Source organism: Daucus carota, chromosome 1 (genome assembly GCF_001625215.2).
Source record: "Daucus carota subsp. sativus chromosome 1, DH1 v3.0, whole genome shotgun sequence".
NCBI classification, from domain to species: domain Eukaryota; kingdom Viridiplantae; phylum Streptophyta; class Magnoliopsida; order Apiales; family Apiaceae; genus Daucus; species Daucus carota.
The window spans coordinates 49,553,295-49,570,857 of record NC_030381.2 but is presented as its reverse complement, the minus strand read 5'-3'; the positions used below and the strand labels follow the sequence as shown (position 1 = coordinate 49,570,857).

The 17,563-nt window shown below is 34.8% G+C and overlaps 3 protein-coding genes across 4 annotated transcripts; all 3 read left to right on the top strand.

Moving 5' to 3' along the window:
- The first annotated feature begins 1,068 nt into the window (after positions 1 to 1,068).
- LOC108196471 (uncharacterized) lies at positions 1,069 to 3,126 on the top strand. Its single transcript, XM_017363804.2, has 3 exons — positions 1,069 to 1,410; positions 2,064 to 2,289; positions 2,543 to 3,126. Exons 1-3 carry the CDS (start codon positions 1,141 to 1,143, stop codon positions 2,959 to 2,961), a joined length of 915 nt encoding a protein of 304 aa, XP_017219293.1. The 5' UTR covers positions 1,069 to 1,140; the 3' UTR covers positions 2,962 to 3,126.
- Positions 3,127 to 6,423: 3,297 nt separating this feature from the next.
- Positions 6,424 to 10,681, top strand: LOC108204754 (serine/threonine/tyrosine-protein kinase HT1). Of its 2 annotated transcripts, XM_017374349.2 has the most exons (5): positions 6,424 to 6,597; positions 6,769 to 6,804; positions 7,036 to 8,189; positions 8,974 to 9,426; positions 10,263 to 10,681. In XM_017374349.2, exons 3-5 carry the CDS (start codon positions 7,476 to 7,478, stop codon positions 10,542 to 10,544), a joined length of 1,449 nt encoding a protein of 482 aa, XP_017229838.1. In that variant the 5' UTR covers positions 6,424 to 6,597; positions 6,769 to 6,804; positions 7,036 to 7,475; the 3' UTR covers positions 10,545 to 10,681. The 2 variants fall into 2 exon arrangements, with proteins under 2 accessions (XP_017229838.1, XP_063941977.1); XM_064085907.1 differs by lacking the exon at positions 6,424 to 6,597 and having other exon boundaries at positions 6,622 to 6,804.
- A 4,417-nt stretch (positions 10,682 to 15,098) lies between these two features.
- Positions 15,099 to 16,785, top strand: LOC108195842 (transcription factor bHLH162). The gene is made up of 3 exons (XM_064085906.1): positions 15,099 to 15,533; positions 15,830 to 16,183; positions 16,497 to 16,785. The coding sequence occupies exons 1-3, from the start codon at positions 15,408 to 15,410 to the stop codon at positions 16,572 to 16,574; spliced, it is 558 nt and encodes a 185-aa protein (XP_063941976.1). The 5' UTR covers positions 15,099 to 15,407; the 3' UTR covers positions 16,575 to 16,785.
- The last annotated feature ends 778 nt before the right edge of the window (positions 16,786 to 17,563 follow it).

Below are 17,563 nucleotides of genomic sequence, written 5' to 3'. Positions count from 1 at the left end.
TAAAAACCAAGGTTTTGTATGACTAAGATTAAAACCCCAGTTTTGGGTGAGATTAGTAGTCAAAGTTTTTTCAGTTTTGGCTGAGATTTGTCCAATTTTTAGATTTAAAATCAGAACCGGCTTATTTATAATATTTTTGGTAAAAAGTTTATAAATAAATTTCCAACTCACATAGCAACTAAGTGATACTCTCTCCCGGAATTGTATAAATTGGGTGAATGGCGATATAGCACACACGTTAATACTCTCTTGTAAATTATACAATAATTTTTAACTTATATTTAAGATTTTTTTTTCTGAATAAAAATTTAAAATTGAAGTTAAATTCATAAAATGAAAATCTTATAATTAAGTTATAAAACTATATTACGAGAGAATTAAAAAACGTTCTGGGAAGTGAAAAAATAGTATAAAAAGAATGAGAACAATGAATTAAATTACATGTCAAATAAAAGAAACACATCTAAATGAGCGACAAACAAGAAATAATAACAGTAATGTGAGTAGAGTTGTAATTCGAGTCGACTCGCGAGCTCACCCAGCTCGAACTCATTTAACCGTGGTCGGCTTGACTCGTTAAACGAGCCGAATTCGGGCAAAAGTGCTGACCCGTTTTATTAAACGAGCCGACTCGACTCGACTCGACTTGTGAATTGAAACGAGCCGAGTTCGGGTAGAAGTTTAGACCCTACTAAGTGTAAAATTATACGAGCTGTCTCGCTCGACTCGTTAAAAACGGCTCGTTTAGCTAAACGAACCCGCTCGACTTGACTCGTAAAATTAAGCGAGTCGAGTTCGGGCAGAAGTTAAAACTCGATTAGTTAAATGAACCGGCTTGATTCGATTAAATTTAACTCGACTCGAAACTCAACTTGCTTGACTAGGATTACATCCCTAAACATGAGTCATTTAGACATCAAATATTTTGAATGTGTCGTAAAAGAATCAAGTGGCTTATGTTTTAAGACATAGCTAATCACATGAACATTCGTGATAAGAACCAGTAAGAATGTTTGCCTAGCAAACGGGCCCTTGACCCCTTCACGACACTACTATATAAACACCTCATACTCTACTTTATTATACACCACAACAAAAAATAGTCTTTCAAGTAAAACCCACAAGATTAAAACTCAAGGCATGGCCGGAGTTATGACCAGAATTCCGATGAGCCACCGCATTTTTACACCGTACAATAGCCGGGATATCGCGTTTCCCGGGGAACTTGCATTGAGCATGTCCGATACGGTTTTCGGGTTTTTGCATGAAGAAAGTGAAGGCTCACCCGAGAGCATTTTGTACGAGGAATATAATCGAAATGATCAAGAAGAAGATGAAGAAGCTGAAAATTCCACCAGCAATGCTGAAGATCACAAGAAATTTTGGGAGAATCAATACCAACTTCTACAGGTAACGTTTTTTTATACTGATTTAGAGGGGTGTATTGGATTGGGATTTTAAAGCATTTTTTTGCATTCATGAAATCCGAGGGTATTCGATTGGGATTGTTTGAAATCCATTAAAATCTCGAGGTATTCAATTGGGATTTTAAATTATGCTACAAAATCTGGTGGTATTCAATTGGGATTTTAAATTATGCTTTAAAATCCGATAGTATTCATTTGGGATTGTTTAAAATCCATTAAAATCTGATGGTATTCAAATGCTGATGGATTTTTTTTCATTTCATAAAATGATGGATTTTGTGGCATTCTTCAGTGTATTTTAAGTTTTTTGAAATCCCATCAAAATCAATGGGATTTTGAAGCATTGTACCTAAATCCCATCAACTCTGCGACATTTTATCAAGAATCCGCAAAAAATCAAAATCCCATACAATCCATTAAAATCCATAGACTAAAAACAATCCATTAAAATCTCAATCGAATACACTCCCGTTAGTATCTATTATTCTGTTTAACATAATTCGAGTGTTCGAATCTTATTAAAAATAGAATAAAATCAATATGTGAGTGTGTTTAATTATTAAAAAAAAATAGGTACTCCGGATAATTTTGATTGTGTTATAGGACTAATTGATGTGTATGTTGATGAAATTTCAGGCAACGTTGTACAGGACAAGTTCATTGGAATCAAAGATCAGAAATTGTACAAAAGAAGTACTAAGAGAAGCTCAAGCTGCCGGAAATGAATGTACTTGCCGAAATCCGGTGTTCGGCGGTTGCCGAATTTGTCTAATGAAACAAGTCAGTGCTAGTCTTCAAAATGCTGGCTTCAATGCAGCAATTTGCAATTCCAAGTGGAAGAATTTGCCAGATATGCCATCAGGTAACTTCTACTTTCTTACCTACCAAAATTTGCACTTTTCTTGCCCGTCAATAACAGAAATTTAAATACTCACGCACATGATATTTTCACCGGAATGTTTGGTTTTTGATTGAAAAGAGAAGAAGTTATCCACACATGCACCTTTATGTGGATACTAATTTCGAAGAGCTCTATTTTCCAACTAATTTTTTTTTTTGTGGTGAAGATTAATTGAATTATAAAAATTGACGAAATGTACATTGTCCAATTGCAGGCGAACACACGTTTGTAGATATATTGGACTCGAATACAAAGAAAGGGGAGGTGAGGGTGATTGTGGAATTGAACTTCAGGGGTGAATTTGAGATGGCCAGAGCAAGTGAAGAATACAACAGATTAGTTAGTAAGCTCCCAGAAGTGTTTGTGGGAAAAATCGAAAGGCTATTGTCAATAACCGCGATTTTGTGCGCGGCTGCTAAAAAATGTATGAAGGAAAAGAAAATGCATCTTGGGCCTTGGAGAAAAACTAGATACATGCAGGCTAAGTGGCTTAGGGTCACGGAACGGCAGACTGCCGTTCCGCGACTGATATCCACCACCGCAGGATATTCTATCCGGCCGCAGAGGCCGAGGGCTTCGATGCTTACGGTTGATTTACTGGAAAAGTTGCCCAGTGTGCAATGTGCATGTTAATAAGATTGTAAAGGGTGTTTTTGTTTGACAGTGAGGGAATTAGAGTTTGGTGATTGAGTACTTCATAGTCATTGTATTGTATAAATATATGATATGGTGTAATGGTGGGGAGATTGTATTATAAATTTGCCTGATATATAGGTGAAGAGATTATTATTTTAAACAGCTCATGTTGTTGGTTTATGATGGTTGATCGGTGTCTCAGTCAGAAAACGTGAAATTAAGCTCGTCTGTCTCAAAATCTTTCGCACCGGAGGAAGAATTCTCTTTGATCTGTTCAGAACTTCGGCTTTAATACACATGTACTGATGGCTGGTAATGTATCTTGAGTTTCTAACTAGCTAGCTGAGAAAGATTTCCGTAAAGATTCAAACTTCTTTCGCCATCAGTACATTATTTACGGCTAGTTAGTTAAAAACTCAAGGATGCATTACTGGCCACAACAAAAGAATGTGCAGAATAGTTAGACAGAACACACACCTGTTCTTATCATCTGCAGAACCCAATTTACTCAGAGCGCACTAACTGGTTACTGGTTTTAGCATTTTAGTAAATTCAGGTATCTATATAACAATATGTTGCAAAACAAACCGTTTGTATTGATAAACATATCTCAAACTTTTCGTTCCTAATTCCAGAGTGATTCTCATTTGTTGCTTTAAATTCATAATGCACTTCCATCTGTTTGAAAAATATCTAGGATACGAAGGCCCATACGAGATCGGGGATAAGCATTGAACTGTTTTAGAATGGTCAAGTTCTGACATAAAACTACTATATATCATCTGGCAATCTACTGGCAAGTAAATCAGATCATATCTAAAAGCAGGTGAAGGAGGTAATTTACTAAGGTCATAATTCAGATTCCGGACATGGTCTATTCCACGTTTAGCTTGTTACATTAAGCATAGGAAAATAAAGGGCATATAAGCAAGCTGGTAGAACAAACCACACCATAGTATAAAAGTCACAGAACACATTTTCTACGATAGAAGCAGAGAAGAACCGAGAATGTTCAAGCATGTTCAGCAGCTTATGCAGATGGTGCCTCCCCTTTTAGTATTAGTACTGCTTCCGTCACTGAAGGCCACTTCTCATAAATTTGATTCCCAAACGCAACTCAGAAGATCATTTTCTTCCGCGCACTATGAAAGCTCATCAGTGTAGGATCAGCACCAGCCATTAAATCATGCTTCCCCACAATTCCGGCATCCAATCAGTTCCATCTTCATTTACAGCCTCCTCATTGCTACCTCCAGAGTAACCAAGCTATATACATTGTTCTAGCAAATGAAATACCATAACATACTCGGGAGCAAGATATCCCATAGCTCGAGCAAGTATATTATTGAATAATATATGATACTGGTTTGACCTCAAACGCTTTAAGGCCTAAGATTTTGGATGAGTTGCTTAAGAATCTAGACAAGTTGGTTAGTTAACAGACATGAGGGATTTTTTGGCTAAAGAGCATTAGTGTAAAAGCTTATTAAGGCACCCTTTATGTATGTACTCTTAAACCATCACTAGTTCATCCCTCTTACAGCACCATCCTTACTATTCCTAAGGGCTCTGAACCAAGTTCTTCTGCCTCCTCATGTACCTCAACATTGTCCTGAATTCATTAGAGCATCTCAGAAAGGTTCCTCTTATTGGAAAACAAAGTGTCATGGTCAAATATAGCTATAACAGGCTCGCTTAAAAGTTCTCTATAAATCAAGGGGCTGTCTGACATAAGTGATTTTGGCTTCTTTTTGTGTTTTTAGTTGTTTGTACAGATCGCTTAACAGCATTTACATTGGGTTCCCCATACCCTATAATTTAGGGAAATTCTTAACTTTTAGTCTAAATTGTTGTTCCATCCGGAATCCTAAAATGAGGTTTAGTTTTAGGGACAAAAACTAAAACCCCATATTTGGGGGCTTAGAGCATTCACAATGGGTTCTCCATCCCTATCCCTATTTTCTTACTAAATTTAGTAATTCCCTAAAATTATGTTCATGAATTTAAAAATCTTCTGCATCTCATTCCCCATCCTATCTTACCCCATCCCTATATTCAATTTTATACTACTTCTTTCTCTCTCTCTCATCTATTATCTAATCAATAACACTTATAAACAAAAGTAAACAATGAAATGAAAAGAAATGGGGAATGAATAGTAAGCCCCCAAATATGGGGATTTAGTTTTTGTCCCTAAAACTAAACCCCATTTTAGGGGTCCGGATGAAACAACAATTTAGACTAAAAATTAAAAATTTCCTTAAATTATAGGGTATGGGGAACCCAATGAGAGAATGCTTACTATTCATTCCCCATAGATGGAAGAGAGAGAAAGAAATAATATAAAATTGAATATAGGGATGGGGTAAGATAGAATGGGGAATGAGATGCAGAAGATTTTTAAATTTATGAACATAATTTTAGGGAATTACTAAATTTAGTAAGTAAATAGGGATAGGGATCGAGAAACCCATCGTGAATGCTCTAAAAGTTGTCTACAGTATAAATCAAGAGCCTGTCTGGTATTGCATTTTTAATTGTTTCTGCTTTGCACGTGTTGTTTGGCAAAACAAGCAAAAGCGTCTCTTTTGTGTTTTTAAGTCAAAATCCAATGTAAGAAATGTTAGTTTTTTTGGCTTGCATTTTATTATGAAACTTTTAAATTTTAATAAATAATATAATTTTATTTATTAATAAAGTTTAGTAATTTTAATTTAGTTAAGCCCCTGATTTGATTGCCTAAAGTTTTTGGTTAAATAATTTTATCAATAACTAGTTACTACTTATAAAACTAGTGATATGATAATTAAACATTAAATAAATTTTTTTATATAGTTATTTACATTTATATGATATAGAAATCAAAATATATTTTACGGAAAATATAAGTAAAATTTTCAATTTCATAATTTTATCTTATAAAAGAGACGGCTTACAAATTTATCAAAAAATAATATAAATATCGCTTTGTCGACATCGCCATTGCAAAGGTTTTTGCTGAAAAATATTCTAGTTCACTGACTTTAAAAAAACAAATTCTCATATTTTTGAAAAAAAATCATCTTTTCAACTTTTACCGGAAGCCATCACAAATTTCATTCTCAACAAAAATATTATTAAATTATAAATGATTATCTGATTTTTATAATAATATTTTTTTACTATCAGCCGAAAGGACCCTGGGTGGATTTCCTCATAAGTGACTTACAAATCTAGCTAACCAAACAGGCACTAATTGTATGACAGATAAACCGATAGCAAATTTGACGTGTACGTAAGTTTCATGTTCAACTCTTAACGAGGAAACAAATATAATAGATGCACCAAAACCAAAATACAAAAACACAAGCACAAGGCCTTTGTGGAATAATAAAACATCCGTGCAAGCCCGTAATCCGTATCGCACAAACTAAACTACCCAACCCAGCATTTATTATCATTTTTTTATATTTAAGCTCGTACTGCTGCTTATTCTTTGAAAATGATTTTTCTATTCTCCTACCTTTTTTATTCGGAATAACTCTCTAAATATACATACACGTATACACACACCATCATCTCTCTTGGTTCTTGACTTTTGGGGACCTCTACCACCACCAGCACCGCCCCCTCGGCCCTACAGAATCATTTAAGGTGCTCATAGATCCCGTATTCATTACGTTTTTTATGCATATTTGTGTGATAAGTGTGTATAAGTGTTTTCTTGGGATTTTTATGTTTCTTTTTGAGAGATATTTAAAGGGTTGTTAAAAAAGATTGATTTGAGATGAGGGTTGTGATAAAGATTGAATCTTTGTTTAACAGGGAGATTTGCTGAAGAATTGGAGAAGTGCCCTTTTGGTGAGTTTGTTTATTTGAAGATTGTGTATGTGCATGACATGTGTTTTTAGTTAATGGGGTTTGTTTATTTTTGAATTATTTGAGGGGGCATGATTGATTTGGATACTTTGTTAATGGGGTTCAGAATTATTGGTGTTTATTTTCAATCCATGACTTTTCTTTTTTGTTATTTAATTGGTTTGTTGATTAACTGTGGTCTATTTTATTGTTTTTGTTTGTGTGTGTTTCCAGGCTTTGTAACAAGGTGATATTTGACTTTGAGGCTAAAAAGGGTTGTTGATTGGGATGAGGTTCGGTGAGAGCTCAATATTCAGTTTATACTGACTTTGGTAGCTCTTGCATGTTAATAACTTTTGTTGGATTCTTGGTGGTTTTTATTGGTTAGCTTTGAGTTTTTGTGGTGTATTTGGTAAACTTTTGAATTTTTGAGATTGGTATTATGGTTATGTTAGGGATTTGAGGTTTTTTCGTGGTATTATTTATGGGTTTGAAGGCTTCCGATATTTCCAGAAGTAGGGTTTTGGATTCCTTACCGTCTTCGTTTATTATGGTTTCGAACCAATTTTTTCTAATGAAGCATTGATGGGGGGAAAACGTTGATGTTCATACCTCTTTGTACTCTTGGAGGAGAATAAGAAAGGCTTATTTGTGTTACTAGTTCTCTTGGAAAAATGGAAGAAGAGTCTTCTTGGATTAGGAGAACCAAGTATTCTCACACCATCTATCATCGATTAGACTCTGGCAGATTGAGTGTAGACTCTAAACTGACCTCAATTCCTTTAACCTCTCAGTCAGACCGAATTGCGGGTCTCAAATCAAGGCCTGCAAAAGGATCAAGTGTTACTGAGATTCAGCTCAATCCTAAGACAAATAAGCCAAGGGCTGTGTCGCCTCACCCTGAAACCAAACTTTCGGATACATTTGAGGAAGCCAGGTCTGACAGGAGGCGATTTTCAACTCCACATCCAGTAAGAAAAGGATCGGGAAAGGGGCTCCATAAAGATCCTGTTGAAAAAAAGGCATCTCACACTAAGCATCATTCAAAGTCGCTAAAGATCTCTTCTATGAAATTTTATGATAAATCAAAGAGCACAAAAGAATCAGCATGGGCAAAATTTTTTGATCATGGGCAAGGTAAGGTTACCTCTGTTGAATCAGCTGACGAATGGATGCTTGATCTCTCTAAGCTTTTTATTGGGCTTAGATTTGCTCATGGAGCACATAGTCAACTTTACCATGGGTCTTATAAGGATGAACCTGTTGCTGTAAAAATGATCAGAGTACCAGATGATATCTACGATGGATCACTTGGAGCCAGCTTAGAGAAACAGTTCACAAGAGAAGTTACACTTTTGAGTCGTCTCCACCACCAAAATGTCATAAAGGTAATGGCTTATTTCTGCTCCCCTTGATGCTTTAAGGAGTCCATTGTCTTGTGCTCAATATAAGAGTGCCTCTGCTATTGATATGATTGTGCAACTCATTTGTGTCGATGTCGTTTCCGTATTGTGAGTTTATGAATGATCTAAAGATTTGGAGGGAAATCCCTTGTATATTTGTCCAACAAATTTTCTTCACATTTGAGAAGATTTGGAATTTGGAAAGGAAAGAAAATAGTTGATTTTCTGTTCTTTTCTTTTCTTTCTTGAACTAGGGAACACAGCGTTAATTATTGTACAAGGAAATAGGAAGTCTTATACTACTGTCCTCGAGTGGTATCCAGATTTTAGGTGTGTAGTCGAAGTGGTATAAAATATTGCTGTGTTACTGAGGTTTATTTTATATACCGTTCTTGCCTTTCTTCTCCCCTTGCAACCTTTTCAGTCTTTGTTTATCAATTTTGTTAAGAATTTGGTGAAATAATCAATTGTAACAATAATATTATGTAAAATGATTGTACCATCCAGTAATAAGAGAGATTTTTTCCTTTTATATTAGTTGTAGTTCCCTCTTTCTGGCAATATCCCATGACATAAAACTTGATATTTTTAGCATAAGTAGAACGAGATTATCTACTCCATAAAAAATCCAGTACTGGATATTGAATAGTGTAAGATATTATTGTGCATCCATCTGTTACAAGGGACTAAATTGCTACTTATATTGAAACGTAGATTAACAAATGTTGCTGAAATTGATTTTCTGCTCTTTTATTGCATGATAATGTAGTTCATAGGAGCATGTAGAAAGCCGCCAATCTTCTGCATCGTCACAGAATATCTATCAGAGGGTTCTTTAAGGGCATACCTACACAAGCTCGAGGAAAATCTTCCCTTACAGAAACTAATATCATTGGCATTGGATATTGGACGGGGCATGGAGTTTGTACATTCTCAGGGGGTAATACATAGGGACCTGAAGCCTGAGAATATACTTATTAATCAGGATTTTCAGCTAAAAATTGCAGATTTTGGAATAGCTTGTCGTGACACCTCTTGTGATTCTCTGGCTGATGACACTGGAACATACCGCTGGATGGCACCTGAAATGATAAAACGCAAATCATATAGCAGGAAGGTTGATGTTTATGGTTTTGGGCTCATTTTATGGGAAATGGTATCTGGAAGTATTCCTTACGAGGATATGACACCCATCCAAGCTGCTTTTGCTGTGGTGAATAAGGTACATTTATGATTCACGTTTTCATTGTTTTCTTTTCATAATTTATAAATATAAATGCTACACATTGAGGTGTTGTAAAATATCTTTACATGCCAATTCAGATCTGCGTGTTTTGTCATTAACTTCAGTATGCGTCTAGATTACTTGATGGGCACGGAATTGGAAACTGACTCTGTTTTTGGTATCTTGAAATCCATTATTTCTGTTTCTGGAAATCTCATCACATATCAATATCATGGCATTTGTCCTTGTTAGCAAACATCGATCTTTGATTGTAGATTATTAATATGCTATTCACGAGGGCTAAGAATCGTACTTTTGATTCGAAAACGTGAACTATTTTTGAAGAACTTCAATATGTATTTGACATGTATACCATGTATAGTATGATGACATCGTAGTCACCTGGCAACATATGCTAAAGAACTGCAGAAGTCGACAAACTTATGTTGATATCTGGTTAAGAACTGCGGAAGTCTGACAAACTTTTTTGTATTTATATTTGTTCTGTTCATCTGATTTTATTGTTATCTGTATATATGCTTGTGTTCATATGCAAACCATTCCTTCCACAAACTCTATGAACAGTAAAAATATGTAAATTTGTTCAAAATCTTTTCCATGTGTATTTTAGTGGATTGTATATATATGAATCTCAGTATTCATTTTATATTTAATACATGAGAAACTTAGTTCTTTTGTAAAATCCGTGAGGCTTGTGAGTTTGTAGTAGAACATGACTCCAGCTCTGTATATAATCAACCAGAGGAGCCTGTTCTTCGAATTCACCAACTGATAAACTTTTTCATTAATGCTTCTAAACTGTGATCTTTCAGAATTTAAGACCAGCTATCCCAGATACATGCCCCGCCGCAATGAAAGCATTAATCGAGCATTGTTGGTCTTCACATCCGGATAGAAGGCCAGAGTTCAGTCAAATTGTGAAAATACTAGAGCAGTTTGAGGCTTCACTTGCAAGTGATGGAAACCTAGATTCAGTACAGAACCTGACATATCATGATCATAAAAAAGGGATTCTTCATCTGATTCACAAGCTTGGGCCGGTGCATCATAGTCATCATAGCCCTCCACCTACGCCTAAGCCTAGGTTTTCATGATGTTCCTCTCGACCTGGATTTGGAGTTTGCAGATAGTATTGTGTATATCAACGTTTTTGTTTTGAAGTTCTCATGTCGTAACTTTGAACACAAATGGTATGTTTATATATATGAATTAACTAGAAATTTGCGGTAAATTTGCCACACTTAACACCACAGTTGTTAAAACCAGCCTGATTTATATGCTTTCTGGTTTCTTCCAAGCACTTCTTACAAGGCCTATTGTGTGGACTAGGGCTGTTATTCGGTCCGGGCGAGCCGAGTTTCGAGCCGGGCATAATTCGAGCCGAGTTTTATTTAGTCGAGCCGAGCCGGCTCGTTTAAGAAAACGAGCCTAAATCTTTGCCCGAACTCGACTCGTTTATTTTCACGAGTCGAGTCGAGCTGGCTCGTTTAGCTAAACGAGCCGAGTTTAACGAGTCGGGCGAGCCGGCTCGTTTAATTTAACACTAAATCGAGTCTAAAATGCTACCCGAATCCGACTCGTTAATTTTCACGAGTCGAACCGAGCCAGCTCGTTTAACAAAACGAGCCAAAATCTCTGCCCGAACTCGAGCTCGATTAACTAAACGAGCCGAGCCGATCCCATCAAAACGAGTTCGAGCCGGGCGAGCTCGCGAGCTGCCCGGATCGGATTACAGCATTAGTGTGGACAGTTCTTTTTCTACACTAAGAATCTATACTCAGTTTTTTCCTCAGACATCAACGAGCCTAGAAAATCTACCGCACAACTAGGCCTGACAATTTGACACGCTCACAAGAAATGAAACGACATGAAAAAAATGGATACGGGTTTTGATTTTCGATACACGAAACACGAAAGTACACGAACATGAAATTACACGATAGATTTCGTTATCGTGTCGGATATGGGTTTTCATTTGGGGTACACGAAATACACGAAAGTACACGAAATATTTGTAGATTATATTTATTATATAGAGTAAAGTTCAATGGAGTACACAATATATTGGAGTATTGGAGTACAGAATTGGATAAAATGTAATCTATTCATCTAAATTTCAATTTTTTTGTTCAATAATATTCGTAAACATTTAATAACATGCACATTATGTTCTACACAACATAAACATTGTAATCAAAAGGTAGAATAATGACTTTTATAAATTACAGGACTCTATGTTCTGCAATATAACTAATAAGCAGAACAATAATGTTAATACTTGTTAAAGTTGAAAAATATTAAAGATTGATAGACAATTATGTGCAAGACAACTTATAACTGATAGATTGTATATAAATTTGTATAATCAAATATATTATTTATGATTAAACTAAAAAATTAAGACTTGTACTCAAATACTCCAATGTTTTTGTGTACTCCATAAAACTTAACTCTCTATATATGTAATGATATATTAAATATATAATTGAGTATAAAGTATATATTTATATGTATGTGTGGATATATATTGTAGATACATTAACAAATTTATAAAGAATTGTATACAAGTATAATATATATCATTCACATTTAATAAATTTATAAAGGAAAATATATATTAAATCCGTTTTTTGATTAAAAATACATTAATATTTTTATATATAATATACACGAAAAGTACACGAAATATACACGAAACGATTCGAAACGGATATAAGTTTCAAATTAGGTACACGAAATTAATAACGGGTGGATACGGGTTTCAGCTTCGAGTACACGAAACATGAAAATACACGAAACGAAAGTATACGAAACGAAACGATTGCCACCCTGCGCACAACACATCAAAAATCTATTGCAAGGTGGGTGGTACATGTTCTTACTTTGATAAGTCTATACCATTGAGCCCTTTGTGATGTTGAAATCACACTAAATTGGAGGACCACAGGAGTAGTGCTGCTGAACTAAAAGCACAACACGTTATTGCAAATGTCCTAATCTCACTGCTACAAGACAACCAATTTTAGCAAAATTGAAGATTTTGTCAAAGTGGTTTGGAGTTTGGTGCCCAACAGAGAACCTAAATAGAATCGAATGTTTTTGTGCTCGAAACTTTTTGAGAGCGTTTGATCCAACGGTTACTGGATTCACTTCTATAAAACATTATCCTTTCAAAAAAAGAGTCCATTAGAAAACAAGTTTTGTACTCCCTCATGTGCTTGTTTATACCGTGCACTGGTACTTGACACACGTATTCTAAATCTTTTAAAAAAAGTATAATTTTATGAATTATATTAAATTTTTATTCTGAACAAAAATTTAATATTTAAATATTTATAAAATTATAAAAATAAATTTTAAAACTATATTTTATATACAATTTTTTTAATATGATTTTAGATATATCCTAAAATGTGTCCTAAGCAATTTTTAAAAAATGTAAAAAAATGAGAGAAACAGGAAAGTATTAAATTAATCTCGCTTGTGATTTCTAAACCAAAATTATATTTGTGCGGAATGAATAAAATTAACTTCATTTATTTAGTTAGCACTAAAAAATTATATATGCATAACATATATTTTTCATGCTTATGATAAAAAATTGAAAATAATGATGACATACACTTAGATTTTTATAACAAAATTATAGTAACTTAACATAAGGAATAGGCCTTAGGAATAAGTAGCACTTAGGGTAGGCACACAATTACTTGTGTTATTTCATGCTTTTAAATGTGCATTGAACATTTGAACTTGCGCATTAGCCAACCCCTCTTAGATGTTAATTTAGTCACAGCAAAGCTAGTAAACACTACTCTATAAAGTAACGTTGATCAAGTTGACAATGCATGAAACTCTCCGTGATCGAGTATAAGCCAATCATGTCATCATCACTCAAAGGTCAAGTACATAAATTAACTAAAGACGTTTTATTTTTTTTAATAATTAGTTCTGCATAATGTATATAAATGGTGTTGAAAGTAGCGTGAACGGGTCCGGGACATTCCTTCTATTAATGTAATAATCTCAAATATTTTATGATTAAAAACCTTTTGAATTCATCTCATCTTTATTGAAGTTTATATAGAACAATAACAATCTCTTGTGATAATTTTCCTAAAGATAAGTTATAATTGATTTTAATCTTCTCAAAAACCTAACAAAACTTGATTTCACGTTTAAGTATGATTATTTAGTTGATGAGATGTGGATTTGTTACCTACAAAATGAATTAATATTCAATAAATTACGATTTTGTGCCATAACTTATCCAAATTTAAATATTTATATTGTGCAATTTAATTATTGAAATAATAATAATAATAACGTGATGAAGAAAATGATTTCTTTTCCAATATATACTTTAATATTCATATTATCCTTTTATATCAAGTTGTACCTTTTTTTGACACAATATCAAGTTAGCACGTGATTTATAGACTTTTAACATTACTTAATATTTACCTAATTGAGTTTTTTTTTATCTCTGATAATATATTTTTTTTTATCAAAAAAATATTTCAAGTTTGGTGAATAAATCTTGTTATCGGTTTTAGTATCTTGAAATTTCATAAATTCTACATATATAGTTTGCTTATTTTAAAAATAATTTATAAAATGAAATAAAATTTGTAGCTCTCATAAAAGGTTTTTAGGGTTTTCTAGATATCAACTCAAAGTCTCAAGACTTGCCGTATAGGATGAGCCCAGCCAAAGTGATCCAGATTACCCAACCAACATATTAAAAGCCCACGTGAATGACAACTTCCAGATAACAATTTAACTAGCGCGGAATGATACACTTACAGCATCTCGGACTAGAGCCATAAAAAAAAACACAAAAATTATGTAAATAAAATTCAATTTTATGATACATTTTTCTTATTTATAAATATAGTCAACTCTATGTGTTAATTATGTTAATCCAATTTCTGCAGAGTTTGGTTGTGCGTAAGGAGTTCAGACATACTTTAAAACTTATCCAAATTGTTTGGCTGGTTATTTCATGCGCCTTAACAAGGAAATGATTAGCAATTGTTTGGTTGGTTATTTCATGCGCCTTAACAAGGAAATGATTAGCACATGCGGTTAAATTGTGCAAACTTTTACTTTTTTTAAAATGTGTGAATTATTTTTGAAAGTGTACGTCTAGTTTGAAACGGTGAGTGTACCATCTTTGCCGGAAGGCGGAAGCGAGTATCTCAACCTCGAAGGAATGATAATAACCTGAATGCGTGTGTTTGGGCATCTGAGGAAGAAACTTGAGTACTACTACTGCATCATCAAAACGCAGAAAGCAAGAAATGGAGTATCATGTAAAAAGAAAATGTGTAGGTAAAGTGAGTGGGCTTGGTGGCACTGTTCTGTCAGACACTCACACTACACTAGTGCTTGCGGGACGAGACACCTCGTTTGTCGTTTAGTCTTCCCAGACGACACTGTTCATCCAATGAATATCGCTTTTGGGAAGGACACAGATCAACACAAACTTCAAATTGGAGACCGGTAACAGACATATATGGATGAAACAGTGCTTACGAGACCATCTCTAATGCAATTTAAAGATTAATCTAAAAAAGTTTTAATTTCAAGTAGATCCAAGTAATTATAATGAACGTTATAAATCTCAAAGAAAAAGAACCCCGCCGCAGATTTGTGCATGAGATGTAAGCATCGGGCCATCTGCCGATCTGCGTACCCCGTTGCAAGTTGCAACAGAGAAATATATCCGGGACAATTGAAACCCCACCTGCTGAATAATCCAGAACCCTTTTATCATAAGCACAAATGATGATACACTACACCGTACACCCATCTGCTGCTTTGTTCTCTTTTGGCACTGATATTTATTCTCTTTCCTTTTGTGCCTTGAGCTTATATTTGGTGTTTAGACACAGGAGATATATCCTCCATCATATGACTCATAGCTTATAGCTGTTTACTAGATCTAATAATTCATGGAGCAGAACCCTATATCATTTGGAGCTGCTGATCGAAAGACTGTAGAGAAAAATAGAAGAAATTATATGAAAGACCTCTACTCCAAGCTCCATTCTCTTATCCCTCATGATAGCTCATCTCTGGTCTCTCTCTCTCCCTCCCTCCCTCTCTCTCTCTCTCCTTTTCTCTCTCTCTCTCCCCCCCCCCTCTCCCTCCCTCCCTCTCCCTCTCCCGCTCTCCCTCCCTCCCTCCCTCTCTCTCTCTCTCTCCTTCTCTCTCTCCCCCCCCCCTCTCTCTCCCCCTCTCCCCCTCCCTCCCCCCCTCTCCCTCTCTCTCTCTCTCTCTCTCTCTCATTATGTATTCATTTATGTCAAATAATTTCACCCTAGGTTTTGGGAGCCAATACATATATAATTCAGTTGAATTGCGTTAATTGCAGGGGGCAAAATCACTGACGGATCAGCTAGATGAAGCAGCAAATTACATTCGGAAGTTGAGAATAAAGCTGGACAAGTTGAAGCACAAGAGAGAAACATTAAAGGGTAGCCATCTGTCAAACAACATTCCAGAGGTCGAGGAAGCAATGTCAGAACTAGCTCCTGTACCACCACAAGTCGATATACATGTTTCAGGTTCTTCCGCAGAAATTCATCTCATAACTGCTACAGATGTGAGTTGCTTTATGATTACTGAGGTTATCCGGATGCTGCAAGAAGAAGGTTTTGAGATTCTTAATGTCAGTTGTGCTGTCAGCAACAATACTTGTTTTCAGATCATTCATTCGCAGTCACAGGTACACAAACGTAGTACAACATATATACGTGAGTAAAAGAAAATAGGGTTTTTTCCAGAAAAATATCCGATTTGCAAAAATTATTTTCAAAAATATCGTGCAACCACATTTGCAAGATCACTAATCTGAAAATCAATTGTTTTCCAATCTCAGTTGCAATTTTGACCGTATTTTGGAGAATAAATTTGAAAAAATGAGCATTTTTATAAACATCCCGGATTTGTATAGTAAAAACTAGTATTCGTTGTAGTGATTAGATATGCATGGTAGACAGAAATATATGTTTTCGCCCTGAATATTCATGATACAACAGGCTGGAGCCTGGGTTCCAAGTTGCGGAAGTGGCACAATATGGGAGAGAATCAAGAAATTTGTGAATGGGGATGATTGATCTATTGGTTTGATTTCCAACTATCTGTCTCATGTTGAAAAAGTACCAGTGTTTAGATGTTATCAGTTTCCTATTTGTTTTGTTTGGTCTGTGTTTTGTCGTAAAATGACCTAAATCTTTTCTGCTCCACAGCATATGAACATGTGCTTGGTTAACTTATAAAACGTTCTTACTGGTCGAGTGAAAGATATTTTCTCGACGTTGGCAGTGATCTATCACTTTCTTGTTGTACACCATAACACAAGTAGCATCCTATAAGCATAATCCCAACGTGCGTTTGCCCAAGGAGTAGGGACATCATTCATACATTTCATAGAAAAGGTTGGTGAATTAGTACAGCCTATTTGCTAAGTTTACTCAATAATTGGTTGCATCCTGTATATAGGGATTAGGGAGTGCTAGCTACTTTCTTGGTACTCTCTCCGTTTCATATTACTATGTTCACTATTGATAACTAAAAATTGTTTCAAATTAGTTGTCTCATTTCAACTTTCAATCAATAGTTGTATTTCCAAGATGAAGTTTATACCACATCTATGCCACATATTATACTTGGTCAATGCAATAAATACAATAATAAATGAATGTTTTATACAAAAGTTAGTTTTTCTTATTATATGTGTGATTTGTTCTAAAGTGGACATGTATTATGAAACGGAGGGAGTATTAAAATTCCACAGCAAGTACGAGATTATTCGGAACCTTACTCAACATCATAGACGGCCGTTTTCTATAGATGCCGAAATTATATATGTAGAGTCCGACGGCTAGATCACTAAATCAGTAAAGCATTGTATCTCATATTTGTCATGAAGACACACACCGGATGCATCCTCATTTTTGTATAGTTATCACATATATCCAATTTAGCAAAAATTCTTTGTCCTTGCTGATTCGTAAGAATATATTTTAACCGTTAATAGAATAGATTGGTAGAAAATGGGTTTGAGTCGTATTTTATATATTATTATTGAGTAGTAGATTATATC

Bases quoted from the DNA above. Each gene is read 5' to 3' on its own strand.
- LOC108204754 (XM_017374349.2), top strand. From the start codon at position 7,476: ATGGAAGAAGAGTCTTCTTGGATTAGGAGAACCAAGTATTCTCACACC. The intron at 8,190-8,973 runs GTAATGGCTTAT...ATGATAATGTAG, and splicing joins ACCACCAAAATGTCATAAAG to TTCATAGGAGCATGTAGAAA. The intron at 9,427-10,262 runs GTACATTTATGA...GTGATCTTTCAG, and splicing joins CTTTTGCTGTGGTGAATAAG to AATTTAAGACCAGCTATCCC.
- LOC108195842 (XM_064085906.1), top strand. From the start codon at position 15,408: ATGGAGCAGAACCCTATATCATTTGGAGCTGCTGATCGAAAGACTGTA. The intron at 15,534-15,829 runs GTCTCTCTCTCT...CGTTAATTGCAG, and splicing joins CTCATGATAGCTCATCTCTG to GGGGCAAAATCACTGACGGA. The intron at 16,184-16,496 runs GTACACAAACGT...ATGATACAACAG, and splicing joins TCATTCATTCGCAGTCACAG to GCTGGAGCCTGGGTTCCAAG.
- LOC108196471 (XM_017363804.2), top strand. From the start codon at position 1,141: ATGGCCGGAGTTATGACCAGAATTCCGATGAGCCACCGCATTTTTACA. The intron at 1,411-2,063 runs GTAACGTTTTTT...ATGAAATTTCAG, and splicing joins ATCAATACCAACTTCTACAG to GCAACGTTGTACAGGACAAG. The intron at 2,290-2,542 runs GTAACTTCTACT...GTCCAATTGCAG, and splicing joins TTTGCCAGATATGCCATCAG to GCGAACACACGTTTGTAGAT.